General features: G+C 42.5%; 1 protein-coding gene across 4 annotated transcripts in view; it reads right to left on the bottom strand.

Moving 5' to 3' along the window:
• The window catches only part of SORCS2 (sortilin related VPS10 domain containing receptor 2), an 807,861-nt gene that overhangs the window by 121,950 nt on the left and 671,246 nt on the right, over nucleotides 1–14,665 (bottom strand). For all 4 annotated transcript variants that reach the window (XM_043544690.1, XM_043544691.1, XM_043544692.1 and 1 more), the window contains exon 6: nucleotides 1,427–1,491. In XM_043544690.1, coding sequence (XP_043400625.1) covers nucleotides 1,427–1,491 — 65 coding nt within the window. The remainder of the gene's footprint in view (nucleotides 1–1,426; nucleotides 1,492–14,665) is intronic.

The raw sequence follows: 14,665 nt of genomic DNA, 5'->3' as shown, positions 1-14,665 counted from the left end.
GAAGTTACAGAATGAGTTATAAAATCTAGAAATGGGCAAAAATCAAACATGCTGGATCCAACCCTTGCCCCCCTTGCATTATGGGGACATTAAACTTCCAAATCCATCTGTGGACATGAATTTTGCAAATGGCCACTATCATTGTGGCCTTGGTGGCACATAAAATACGGAGCCAAATGCATAGCTGAGTTCACATCTAATTAAAAAAAAAACCCAAAGGACAAATCCCTAACTCTTTTTCTCTAACTGTGGAGAGCCCCAGGTATAATGGAAATGATTTCATCAGGCAAGTGGAGGTAAGAGAGAATTTGCAAGGGGAAAAAAATGTGCTCGCTCTTCACAGACCCACTTGGAATCATTTTAAGAATCTATTAATCTAGGAAATGGAATTATCACCACACAGCAGTTTGAGGGAAGGGTGGAATGGAGGAGGAACCCGGTCACTACGATGGATCTTCTGCCACATGTAACCTTGACTGGCCACTGTCCTCTGAAGAACAGGGTTACAGGAGCAGCAGAGGCTAATGTAGCATCAGGGCAATGCCACTGTCTCATGGTAATCCTACCACTATTCTGTTGAATGAATGGGAAATTTTCTTCCATCCAGCTCCTATTCAATCTCCCCTCACTAGACCCAACCAACTACTCAAAAACTCATTGGGTCCTGCAACTGTTCTGAGCTTCTGTGAAATCTGACCCAAATGGATTTGGGAGCTGAACTTTAGGTACCTGATTTTTAAGGGTTGTCCTTAATTTTTCACAGTGCTGAGGGCAGGGGTGGGGGGAAAGAGCTATCACGCTCTGAAAGGTTAAGTTATACATCCTTTACAATTAATGTATAATAGTGTGTAGAAGGTAGGACGATCATCCACAGAATTAAACCATCTTTCAAGGGTAGAACTCCTAAGAAGACAGACACATATATGTTGTAATTGTAGTGTCTACTTTGTACTTTTTGTAACTACTAGTATGTTTTTTTAAAAACAAAAACAAAACTATGTTGAATGTGTAACATAAGGATTTTCTGGGAAAAGACTGTTAATTCAGTGGAGCTGACACATGCGGGGATTCACTCTAGCAGACACTCACCCAGCACTACATTGCACTGCCAGCTGTATTTGCAAATCAGGAAAAAATGTTCAACGTTTAAGTGCCAGAACAAATTGCACTATTAATGGACTTTTTCACTGGAGCACAGCATCTTGACTTCAATTTATTTCAGAGCGGAAAACAAGTACATTTAAAATCATACTACATTTTTATATATCAGGACAGTTTTGCTGAATACACATAAACAGAGCAAGAATCTGACAAGTGGAAAATATTTCTTCCCACTTTTTTATAAATGAATGCAAAAAGTAGTCTTTAAAAGCAAAAGAAACAGCCATACACCAGGTATCTATCGCTATCATTTTCATCAGCATACCTCCACTGGGGTCCTGGATTTCCATATGAACCAAATCAGGGTCTCTGTCAACTCCGGCAATGGCCCTGAGAACATAATATAATTAAGTTATCTTGGGCCTGCTACAGAATAGTAATTACATGGATGGAAAAATAGAAAGATTTTGTACTAAACTGCTCCCACATCCTCATTGGCCATTTAAAATAAACCCCATTTATAATTTTAGATTATATGGATGGAAATCATACATTTCCTGTTCTCAGCATTATGCGTTGCTTTTTCTGTTTTACTAGAATCTCCATTACTAGAACACACAAACCACCAGGATATACATTAAGTTCAACTGGAGAAAGGAACAGAAATAGGTGGGGAACAGTAAATAAAACTGGATCTTTCTGAGGCAATCCCAGTTTAATCCTTTCCTAATTTCATAAATATATAGTACTGAACGTTAGCACATTCTCTTTTACAACTAGCTCTGACATTAGTGACAATAGGGCAAATATATTGCTAAGAAATATTTGGGGTTCTTTTTGTACTAGAAATCTTCTAAACCTGACACACAGCCCCTGTAACTAATCAATTATTCTTTGTTAGGCACATTCACTGGAAGCACAGATTCTCTTTTGACAAAGCAATTTAAAAATGAAGAATAATATTCAGTAGGAAATCCTGAGAATGGAACTAAAGGTGCATTTTAACTTAATAAAAGAAATAACGGGGATCCAGACTGATTCTCTCGGAACAGATAACTGTCACATTTGCTCAGCTAAAAGATTATTTTTAAATCTCAGAGCTTCTATCTCAGCCTAGGATTAGAAAATGAAGTGGTACTCTTTCTGACTCCTACAACATGGCTCATAAGGAAGATTCTGCAAGGAACATTTAGGTGACACAATTCTGCTGACAATACACCCAGCAAAACAGAATCCAGCTCACACTTCCACAACTGCATTGGCTTTTCAATGCCAACACTAGCAAAATATAAGAGCCTGTAAAGTAAGCAGATATGACATGAAGACACAGGGAGCAAATACATGGACTGAGAAAGTGCAATTTGGATACTTTTTAAAAACCACTAAAATACTTAGAGCAAATGATGATCTTGGTATGGTTATTAGCAATAAAGAGTATACTTTATGTTGAACTTGCATAATTGTTTAATGACTGATTGATTATGGCATTGATGGGACTGATTTATGGGAAAGATTAAGGGTCAGACTCAGAGGCAGATTAAGGCTCCCTGGGGCCCTGGGCCGGAGCAAGTGGGGGGCCCCTTCCCATCCCTCCGCTTGTGGTCCAGCCCCCATTCTGCCCCTGGCCCTGCCCGAGGCCCCCCCCCCCCTTTCTGCCCCTTCCCTGGGGCCCATCCCTGTTCCACCCAGGGTTCCCCATTCTGCCCCCCCACTACATCCCCCTGCAACCCATTCACTCCTTTCTGCCTCCCCACTGCAGCCCCAAGACCGGAGAAGCTCTGTCCCCGCACCACAGTCCCGGGTCCACAGCAGGGAGTGAGAGCTCCTTCAGGCCCAGGGCCACAGCGGGTGCTGGGGCTTCCCCTGCCACTCCCAAGCTTCTATGGAGGACCAGGTGGTTGGGCTTCTCCTGCCCTGCCCACCTGGCATTTCTGCCAGAGAGCGGGGGCAGGGGCTTCTCCTACTGCCCTGAGGCTTCTGCTAGGGACAGGGTTGGGTGGAACTGGGGGCTTCCCCTGGCATCCTGCAGCTTCTGCCAGGGACAGGGTTGGATGGTGCTGGGGCTCCCCCCATCCCACAGCTTCTACCGGGGAGGGGGTCAGGGGTTGTTGGGGCTTCCCCCATCCCGCAGCTTCTGTGTCTGAAAAGTGTGTCTTAAAAGTGCTATTGTAAATGGATAGTATTCATCTGTGAGCAGAGGGCCAGCCCAAGGTCTATGAACCACTTTAATCCCACTTAAGCCCTCCAAGTAGGGTTGGTAGAAGTCCTCTGTACGAGGACAAGGTTAGGATGCAATAAAATGGTGTGGAGGAGAAAATGTGATGAGAGAAGTGAGTGAGTAGAGATACTAATGAGTTCTTTAAAGGTGCAGATGAGAAGTTTGACCTGATCATGGAAAAAGATGGGTAGTAGTGTGACATTCAGAACTAGATATGACTTGGTACTGTGCATGTAGACGCTACCCATCCCCCAGAGAAGGTGTGTCAGGAATGGGTGGAGCCTTGACTCCACCACACAATGTGCTAGCTAGCACACATGATGCAACATGGTAGTGTGCCAGCAGCAAATTAGTACTTCTACCCACAGAGCATGGGAGAAGCAGGGAGGGAAGCATGTCTCTGAGGGGCACAAGGCCTCCCCAGCATTGCTCCTAGGATGATCCAAGGTACATGCTGCCCTATACACAGGGCTTGTAGAAAAGTCATAAGCTAGCTCTTAACAATGAGAAAAATCATGATCAGACGAACCGGTGAGAAAGATATTTGCAGCAGTATTTTGGACAAAATTAATGGGGAGAGAAGTGAGATGTGAGAACAGGAGATAAGACAAGGCAGGAAATTGCTAGATCACAAACAAGAGAAAAATCTTGCTTCTGTTGAGAAATCGGTCTGCAAAATGCAAAATCTATTGTAAAAAGAAAAGGAGTACTTGTGGCACCTTAGAGACTAACCAATTTATTTGAGCATAAGCTTTCGAGAGCTACAGCTCACTTCATCAGATGCATGCAGTGGAAAATACAGTGAGGAGATTTATATACACACAGAACATGAAAAAATGGGAGTTATCATACACACTGTAAGGAGAGTGATCACTTAAGATGAGCTATTACCAGCAGGAGAGCGGGGGTGGGGGGAAAGAAAACCTTTTGTAGTGATAATCAAGGTATGTAATCGAGTGACCAGAGAGATTGAAGTGTTCTCCGACTGGTAAGTCGCAATATTACAACAAAAAGACTTCAAAAACAGTCTCCAACAAGAGACTTCTGAATTGGAATTAATTTGCAAACTGGATACAATTAACTTAGGCTTGAATAGAGACTGGGAGTGGATGGGTCATTACACAAAGTAAAACTATTTCTCCATGTTTATTCCCTCCCCCACCCCCCACGGTTCTTCAGACGTTCTTGTTAACTGCTGGAAATGGCCCACCTTGATTATCACTACAAAAGGTTTTCTTCCCCCCCACCCCCGCTCTCCTGCTGGTAATAGCTCATCTTAAGTGATCACTCTCCTTACAGTGTGTATGATAACACCCATTTTTTCACGTTCTGTGTGTATATAAATCTCCTCACTGTATTTTCCACTGAATGCATCTGATGAAGTGAGCTGTAGCTCACGAAAGCTTATGCTCAAATAAATTGGTTAGTCTCTAAGGTGCCACTGTACTCCTTTTCTTTTTGCAAATACAGACTAACGCGGCTGCTACTCTAAAATCTGTTGTGGTATTTTGTGAACAATATCCTAAGCCAGAGAAGCTATTTAACCCACAGAATGGCTTAAACTAAGGTGCATGTGAATGGTGGGAAGATCTTCAATCTTTTTCACAGTGTGGAACATCTCTATCCATTTAGATATTTGTAATATGTCAAATCAACCATGATAGCTCAACAGTTGCTCTTCAGGGAAGAAGAATGCTGTTTGCTGAATATTTTACTTTTTGCACTTGACCCCATACAACTGAGCAACAAACCTGCAGAAACTTCAAGCTGAAATTTTCAAAAGTTGAGATGGAGATACCATTTGTCATCAATAATGCAAAGACTGTTTTTTGGGGTACGCTTTAAATAACCTCTCGGATCCATACTTTATCACTAGTGGCTTCATAAATATAGATGTTGATGTCTGTCAATAGCGTTAGGCTTTTCATACTTCTTCTAATATGCCAGAATTGACAATTGTCTCCTGACAGCTTCATTCCACACAATGGCAGCACCTGGCAGTGACAAAAGTGAGGTCTGCATCTGTACATATATTTTCATTTCCACTGTAACACTCTAGAGCAAGAGGCTGCAACTGATCTGTTTTAATGTGGATTGGGCTGACATTTAAAGTTCATTATCTCATCAAGTATGAAACTGCAGAAAAACCTGAGAGTCTCTGGATTAAGTTTAGAAGTGTGAGCAACAAGGGTGATGTCGTGGTGGGCGTCTACTATAGACCACTAGACCAGGGGGATGAGATGGACGAGGCTTTCTTCCAGCAACTCGCAGAAGATACTAGATCGCAGGCCCTGGTTCTCATGAGAGACTTCAATCACACTGATATCTGCTGGGAGAGCAATACAACGGTGCACAAGCAATCCAGGAAGTTTTTGGAAAGTGGAGGGGACAATTTCCTGGTGCAAGTGCTGGAGGAACCAACTAGGAACAGAGCTCTTCTTGACCTGCTGCTCACAAACCGGGAAGAATTAGTAGGGGAAGCAAAAGTGGATGGGAACCTGGGAGGCAGTGACCATGAAATGGTCGAGTTCAGGATCCTAACACAAGGAAGAAAGGAGAGCACCAGAATACAGACCCTGGACATCAGAAAAGCAGACTTTGACTCCCTCAGGGAACTGATGGGCAAGATCCCCTGGGAGAATAACATGAGGGGGAAAGGAGTCCAGGAGAGCTGGCTGTATTTTAAAGAATCCTTATTGAGGTTACAGGGACAAACCATCCCGATGTGTAGAAAGAATAGTAAATATGGCAGGCGACCAACTTGGCTTGACAGTGAAATCCTTGCTGATGTTAAACACAAAAAAGAAGCTTACAAGAAGTGGAAGATTGGACAAATGACCAGGGAAGAGTATAAAAATATTGCTCAGGCATGCAGGAGTGAAATCAGGAAGGCCAAACCACACTTGGAGTTACAGCTAGCAAGAGATGTTAAGAGTAACAAGAAGGGTTTCTTCAGGTATGTTAGCAACAAGAAGAAAGTCAAGGAAAGTGTGGGCCCCTTACTGAATGAGGGACGCAAACTAGTGACAGAGGATGTGGAAAAAGCTAATGTACTCAATGCTTTTTTTGCCTCTGTCTTCACGAACAAGGTCAGCTCCCAGACTACTGCACTGGGCAGCACAGCATGGGGAGGAGGTGACCAGCCCTCTGTGGAGAAAGAAGTGGTTCGGGACTATTTAGAAAAGCTGGACGAGCACAAGTCCATAGGGCTGGATGCGTTGCATCCGAGAGTGCTAAAGGAGTTGGCGGATGTGATTGCAGAGCCACTGGCCATTATCTTTGAAAACTCATGGTGATCAGGGGAAGTCCCGGATGACTGGAAAAAGGCTAATGTAGTGCCCATCTTTAAAAAAGGGAAGAGGGAGGATCTTGGGAACTACAGGCCAGTCAGCCTCACCTCAGTCCCTGGAAAAATCATGGAGCAGGTCCTCAAGGAATCAATTCTGAAGCACTTAGAGGAGAGGAAAGTGATCAGGAACAGTCAGCATGGATTCACCAAGGGCAAGTCATGCCTGACTAATCTAATTGCCTTCTATGACGAGATAACTGGCTTTGTGGATGAGGGGAAAGCAGTGGACGTGTTGTTCCTTGACTTTAGCAAAGCTTTTGACACGGTCTCCCACAGTATTCTTGCCAGCAAGTTAAAGAAGTATGGGCTGAATGAATGCACTATAAGGTGGATAGAAAGCTGGCTAGATTGTCGGGCTCAATGGGTAGTGATCAATGGCTCCATGTCTAGTTGGCAGCCGGTATCAAGTGGAGTGCCCCAGGGGTCGGTCCTGGGGCCGGTTTTGTTCAATATCTTCATAAATGATTTGGAGGATGGTGTCGATTGCACCCTCAGCAAGTTTGCAGATGACACTAAACTGGGAGGAGTGGTAGATACGCTGGAGGGTAGGGATAGGATACAGAGGGACCTAGACAAATTGGAGGATTGGGCCAAAAGAAATCTGATGAGGTTCAACAAGGACAAGTGCAGAGTCCTGCACTTAGGACAGAAGAATCCAATGCACCCCTACAGACTAGGGACCGAATGGCTCGGCAGCAGTTCTGCAGAAAAGGACCTAGGGGTTACAGTGGACGAGAAGCTGGATATGAGTCAACAGTGTGCCCTTGTTGCCAAGAAGGCCAATGGCATTTTGGGATGTATAAGTAGGGGCATTGCCAACAGATCGAGGGACGTGATTGTTCCCCTCTATTCAACATTGGTGAGGCCTCATCTGGAGTACTGTGTCCAGTTTTGGGTCCCACACTACAAGAAGGATGTGGAAAAATTGGAAAGAGTCCAGCGGAGGGCATTAAAAATGATTAGGGGACTGGAACACATGACTTATGAGGAGAGGCTGAGGGAACTGGGGATGTTTAGTCGACGGAAGAGAAGAATGAGGGGGGATTTGATAGCTGCTTTCAACTACCTGAAAGGGGGTTCCAAAGAGGATGGCTCTAGACTGTTCTCAGTGGTAGCAGATGACAGAACAAGGAGTAATGGTCTCAAGTTGCAGTGGGGGAGATTTAGGTTGGATATTAGGATAAACTTTTTCACTAGGAGGGTGGCCGAAACACTGGAATGCGTTGCCTAGGGAGGTGGTGGAATCTCCTTCCCTAGAAGTTTTTAAGGTCAGGCTTGACAAAGCCCTGGCTGGGATGATTTAGTCGGGCATCGGTCCTGCTTTGAGCAGGGGGTTGGACTAGATGACCTCTTGAGATCCGCTCCAACCCTGATATTCTATGATTCTATGATCCCCAGATGCTCTCTTCCCCTTAAAAAATTATTTAAACCGATGTGGATAAATGAAAGTGTTTTGGGTTTTTTTAGCTTGGTGGGGGAAAATAGCGTGTATGTGTTTGTTTGTTTCTGGTTCAGATGTTTTTCTTGTATTCTTCCAACATAACTACTTGCTGTAACTATACATAAGCCACTGAATGTGGACTTGATCCTATTAATAGTCCAATAATAAAACAGGCAAGTTAGCTTTAAAAAAACATTAATGTACAGACAACACATGTTTTGTATATATAAACTGTGTTTCACTTTATTACAATTCTGTAAGATACTTAAAGAACAACCACCAGCTGAGACAAGTTTAATTCAGCTTGCATAGGGGTGGCTCCTTTTTGGCTCATCTAGTAAAAGCGTAACCTTTAGATCATCAGGGTCTCAGCTATACTAATATACAGCAATGTCTTCCAAAGTGTGGGATGCTGCCCCTCAGGACCACAAAGGGTAAGGCATGGATAGATCTCTGAATTGTTCTCCAGAGTCTCAAGCTTTCATTTTTTAAGAACTCACTCTCTGGTTGTTATGGTAGCAAAGATAATCTCAAAACATGAAGTGTGTGTAACCAATGCACTGAGTTTGCAGACAGCCTGAAACAATAACTCTGAAGTGTGAACTGCTCCCTTCATTTAAATAACTCACATGCCAATGGTGCTTTAAAGGTCAACATTGTTAACTATTTTCACTGGTCCTCAAAGCATGTAACAAAGAAGATACAGTATTAGACTGTGAAGATCTACACAAGCATTTGGAAGTTCTGTGTCCCGTGTTATATATAGGCTTGGAAGGATTAGGTTTCTATAAGTAAATATCATTAAACATTGACTTTACTGTACACACACAAACCAATGAAAAAATATTTCCATTGATAATAATCAAAATTTACAGATAGGCAAAATAAGAAAAATGCTGCTTGAGAACTTATTCAAGTTTGTTTTAAGGATATTTACTTTGTGTATTTCAACATGTGATGTTGACAATTTGTGTTTTAATGGTTATTAAGCTTTAGCTTTTTGAATCTCAACATCTACTGTGATTACATAATTACTGTCTGACTGCGCCCCCCACCATACTTTCCCAAACAAATTAAAAAATGCTCAAAAATAATCATATATTATCCATTGAAATGATTTTAAAAAGTCTGCCAAGCCTAGTTATACAGCTGGTCAAACTAGATGATTACAATGGTCCCTTCTGGCCTTGGAATCTAAGAATTAATAAAGTGTGGGGTTGCAGACCCGGTGGGTGCAGAAGACTTATAAATTTTTAAAAGTATGGGAAACACTAATTTACAGGACACACACAATACAAGCTCATGGATGGACAGCTCAGTTGGATGTTACCTATACTGTGGGACATATCCACATTTTTACATTTCATAGAATGATAGAATCATAGAATATCAGGGTTGGAAGGGACCTCAGGAGGCCATCTAGTCCAACCCCCTGCTCAAAGCAGGACCAATCCCCAACTAAATCATCCCAACCAGGGCTTTGTCAAGCCTGACCTTAAAAACCTCTAAGGAAGGAGATTCCACCACCTCCCTAGGTAACCCATTCCAGTGCTTCACCACCCTCATAGTCACCCTAATATCCAACCTAAACCTCCCCCACTGCAACTTGAGACCACTACTCCTTGTTCTATCATCTGGTACCACTGAGAACAGTCTAGATTCATCCTCTTTGGAACCCTCTTTCAGGTAGTTGAAAGCAGCTATCAAATCCCCACTAATTCTTCTCTTCTGCAGACTAAATAATCCCAGTTTCCTCAGCTTCTCCTCATAAGTCATGTGCTCCAGCCCCCTAATCATTTTTGTTGTCTGTCCTCAAATACAGACAAAGTTACTACTGATACACAAGCAATATTATTCTAGCTGGCTCAGGAAAGCCCTCTCAGCCGCTCACACAGATTACCAGTGCCAAGTGCATAACCGATTTCAGCAGTGTGGAGGGCGTGGTGGATCTGTGGGGTATACACTACAAGGTGTGGCCCACACTCCCTGACCCCTACCTTAGAATACCACTTATGCAGCCCTGGAGAATCAATGGCATGTGGACTCCACAATGCCTGATTTTCAACTGGCCTGTACTTTGTGGACTACTTCTGTCTACAAATTTTCCATCAATTTGGGTTTTCAAGGAAACAAGTATTTTCTCAATGTACCTGCTTTCCTTGAAAACATTAGATTTTGTGTTAAAAACCAAAAATATTGATCATTTTCAATTTTCATCAGTGTTCAGCTAAAAATTTCTCAATTTGTGGCAGTTTTCAGCCCAACATCTTTTGATATTTGATTGCCAGCAGCTGACTTGGGGGAAGGACTTTGTTGTTGACAAAAAGTCAAAAATTTCCACTGAAAATTTTGAGTATTTTTTTGGTTTGGGTGAAATATTCCCGGGGTGCGGGGGGGAGATGGAGGAAGGAGGAGGACATTAAACATATCAGGGAGGTAAATACTAAGGACGGAGAAGAGTTATTTAAACTAAAGGACAATGTTGGTGCAAGAACAAATGGGTATAAATGCCCATGAGTAATTTCAGCCTGGAAAGAGAAGGAGGTTTCTAACCAGAGGAGGTTTTGGAAGAACTTCCGAATAGGAGTAGCGGGGGCAAGAAATTTACTGGTTTTAAGATGGAGCTTGGTAAGTGTATGATTATAGGATGGGGTCACCTGTAATAGCAGGGGGGCTGGACTTGATGAATTAGGAGATCTCTTCCAGTCCTGAATTCTCATGTTCTCATCTCCTGACCAGCTCTATTGTGGAGTTGTGTATACCTGTAGCAAACTGAGTGTGAAACTACTAGTCTGATTTGGTAGTGGCTCATCCCAACTGTAGAAGAGTATAAATGACTAAACAAGGCGCAAGTCAGTGCTACATCAGTCCTCATGGGTTTTGGCCACCTTTGTTCCCACATACACATCATGAGTGGCCTGAATTTGATCTTTTAGATGGATTTGATACAAATAGCTATTAATAGGTTCTCACTTAGGCCGCTTAATTATGCAGAGCTCCCTACAATTTTAGTGTGTGTGTGTGGGAGGTTTAAGCTCCTCTTCTGTTCCTTTCAGTCCCCATCTCACGGACCCTAATTCTCAACTCTGTTAACTCAGTTTTTACACTGTGCAAAACATTGACTTTAAGGGAGTTACACCAGCATAAAAATGATATAATGGAGTAGAAAAACAAGCTCCTGTGTCTGTGTATACACAAATATACACTCTCACATTGTGCACATTTTACATTTCTCAGTAAGAACACTAAGAATTTCTATATTCAGAATTCCTTTGTTCTGAGTTTGTCAAGCCTTTAATATTGTTTTAACCAAGATTGTTATTTTATTTAATTATTTCTCATCCTTGTGAGCTGCTCATAACAGCTTTCACTTACTTCAATCACAAAAAATATCAGAAAAGTAGTAGTGGTCACTTATAATTTGACCTACAGTCACATAATATATGGGAGTCAAAAACACAAATTGTTAACACACAGTTCACCTTGAAATGTGAATCATGAACAATAACCCTTCACACACTATAATATAAAGCTGATGCCTTTGGATATGATCTCCATATAGGCAGTACTTCTGTATTTTAAATGCCCTGTGTTAATTTGGGGGAAGAGACAGGGGATGATTTCTTTTTTTTTAATCTCATTTTATTCAAGAGAAGCAAGAATTAGGTACCTAATCAGGTGGAATCTGTCATGGATGTATAGTTCATCTACACTAATTAGGTTCCTCAAGAAGCACACAAAAGGGCTCCATTGTTAAATATTTCATGCAATTTACTGTGGTGCATGCTGATGCAGAGAGATCCTCAAATAAGCTAGCTCTAAAAACAACAGACAAAACCCTCTTCATCACTGTTACATGAGCCTCCTATCAAAGACCCAGTGAAAACTAGCAAGTTTGCACTCTCTGTTCTCCAGCACCGCTTTAATATAACCTGTTAATAATAACATTATGCTTATCAGAACGTTAATAGGTTCAAGATCTGGAACTGAAACTGATTTTCAGTAATTCACACTGTCAGTTCAACAGCAAAGCACTCCTTAGAAATCCAGTGAAAACAGCATTATTCATTGCTTACAATGGAAGGACCAGGTGAAAAACTGTTTTTACTACATACAGTACTGTGGGGATTTTTTTTTTAAACACTGTTGCAAATGTCTGCTCTGATTAGCTTTAAAGGATAATGGCTCCTGGGAATTTGAGTTACTTGGGGAGACAAAAACAATTTGATTTACACAATATAATAATATATTTGAGTTACAACTGCTTTATGTTTTGGACGTGGCAAGGGGAATTCATTATATCATCTTTGAAAATCAACCTGTCAACTGCTCATTCAATGCCCTACCAGGCCAATGTCCCCTGCTCTGTGTCTGCCCCCCATGTTTAAATACTTTGTAATGAAAATATTCTCCCAGCCCATCTCATTTTAATAGCGGTACTGGAGCTGTTTGTCATATTGATCTCAACACAAAAATGAAAATAAATATTACCTTAACTGATCAAGCCAAATGTAAGAATGACTGTCCATACAGATTCTTGGCTTAACAGTCAAAAGCCTTTCACACAAAATTCAGTGTTACAGACTCAGTGAAATTCTATCTCCACTTCCCCCTCCTTCAGGGCATAACATGTCTGAAATCCCCTTTTTCACTTGGCACTTGTATAGCCAGAAACCCACTACATTTGACATCCATGACTCCAGCTATGACTGATTACTCACATAGGATTTTATGTTAGGAACTGAACTTTGGTCTCCAGAGTGCAAGAGCTCTTCATAAATAAAGTCTTTTTTTAACCATTCACAAAAATAAAGAGCCTATATTTTGAAAAATAGATTTCTATAGCACAGGATCGACATACTCCACTGAGTTGAGGAAAATAAATTCTTTAAGGATTGAGATATAGTAATAAAGAAACAATTTCCCTAATTCTAACTGAAAATGAAATAGGCCACATTCCGTAGTCCTTACTCACCAAGAACACGTATGAGGGGAGGACTCCAAGTACAGTATGAGGGGAGTACTCCTGCCTCATACTGAGAAAGCGGGATGATCAGCGAGTTATCTTAAGTGCCTAAACACAAATGCAAGAAGCCTGGGAAACAAGCAGGGAGAACTGGAAGTCTGGCACAGTCAAGGAATTATGATGTGATTGGAATAACAGAGACTTGGTGGGATAACTCACATGACTGGAGTAACGTCATGGATGGATATAAACTGTTCAGGAAGGACAGGCAGGGCAGAAAAGGTGGGGGAGTTGCACTGTATGTAAGAGAGAAGTTTGACTGCTCAGAGCTCCGGTATGAAACTGCAGAAAAACCTGAGAGTTTCTGCATTAAGTTTAGAAGTGTGAGCAACAAGGGTGATGTCATGGTGGGAGTCTGCTATAGACCACTGGACCAGGGGAATGAGGTGGACGAGGCTTTCTTCCGGCAACTAACAGAAGTTACTAGATCGCAGGTCCTGGTTCTCATGGGAGACTTCAATCACCCTGATATCTGCTGGGAGAGCAATACAGCGGTGCACAGACAATCCAGGAAGTTTTTGGAAAGTGTAGGGGACAATTTCCTGGTGCAAGTGCTGGAGGAACCAACTAGGTGCAGAGCTCTTCTTGACCTGCTGCTCACAAACTGGGAAGAATTAGTAGGGGAAGCAAAAGTAGATGGGAACCTGGGAGGCGGTGACCATGAGATGGTTGAGTTCAGGATCCTGACACAAAGAAGAAAGGAGAGCCGCAGAATACGGACCCTGGACTTCAGAAAAGCAGACATTGACTCTCTCAGGGAACTGATGGGCAGGATCCAGTGGGGGGAAAGGAGTCCAGGAGAGCTGGCTGTATTTTAAAGAATCCTATTGAGATTGCAGGAAGAAACCATCCCGATGTGTAGAAAGAATAGTAAATATGGCAGGCGACCAACTTGGCTTGACAGTGAAATCCTTGCTGATGTTAAACACAAAAAAGAAGCTTACAAGAAGTGGAAGATTGGACAAATGACCAGGGAGGAGTATAAAAATATTGCTCAGGCATGCAGGAGTGAAATCAGGAAGGCCAAACCACACTTGGAGTTGCAGCTAGCAAGAGATGTTAAGAGTAACAAGAAGGGTTTCTTCAGGTATGTTAGCAACAAGAAGAAAGTCAAGGAAAGTGTGGGCCCCTTACTGAATGAGGGAGGCAAACTAGTGACAGAGGATGTGGAAAAAGCTAATGTACTCAATGCTTTTTTTGCCTCTGTCTTCACGAACAAGGTCAGCTCCCAGACTACTGCACTGGGCAGCACAGCATGGGGAGAAGGTGACCAGCCCTCTGTGGAGAAAGAAGTGGTTTGGGACTATTTAGAAAAGCTGGACGAGCACAACTGCATAGGGCCAGATGCGTTGCATCGAGAGTGCTAAAGGAGTTGGTGGATGTGATTGCAGAGCCATTGGCCATTATCTTTGAAAACTCATGGCGATTGGGGGAGGTCCCGGATGACTGGAAAAAGGCTAATGTAGTGCCCATCTTTAAAAAAGGGAAGAGGGAGGATCTTGGGAACTACAGGCCAGTCAGCCTCACCTC

This window comes from Chelonia mydas, chromosome 4 (genome assembly GCF_015237465.2).
Source record: "Chelonia mydas isolate rCheMyd1 chromosome 4, rCheMyd1.pri.v2, whole genome shotgun sequence".
NCBI lineage: Eukaryota > Metazoa > Chordata > Testudines > Cheloniidae > Chelonia > Chelonia mydas.
Note: the sequence above shows the minus strand (reverse complement) of the source record. Positions and strands in the feature narration are given on the sequence as shown.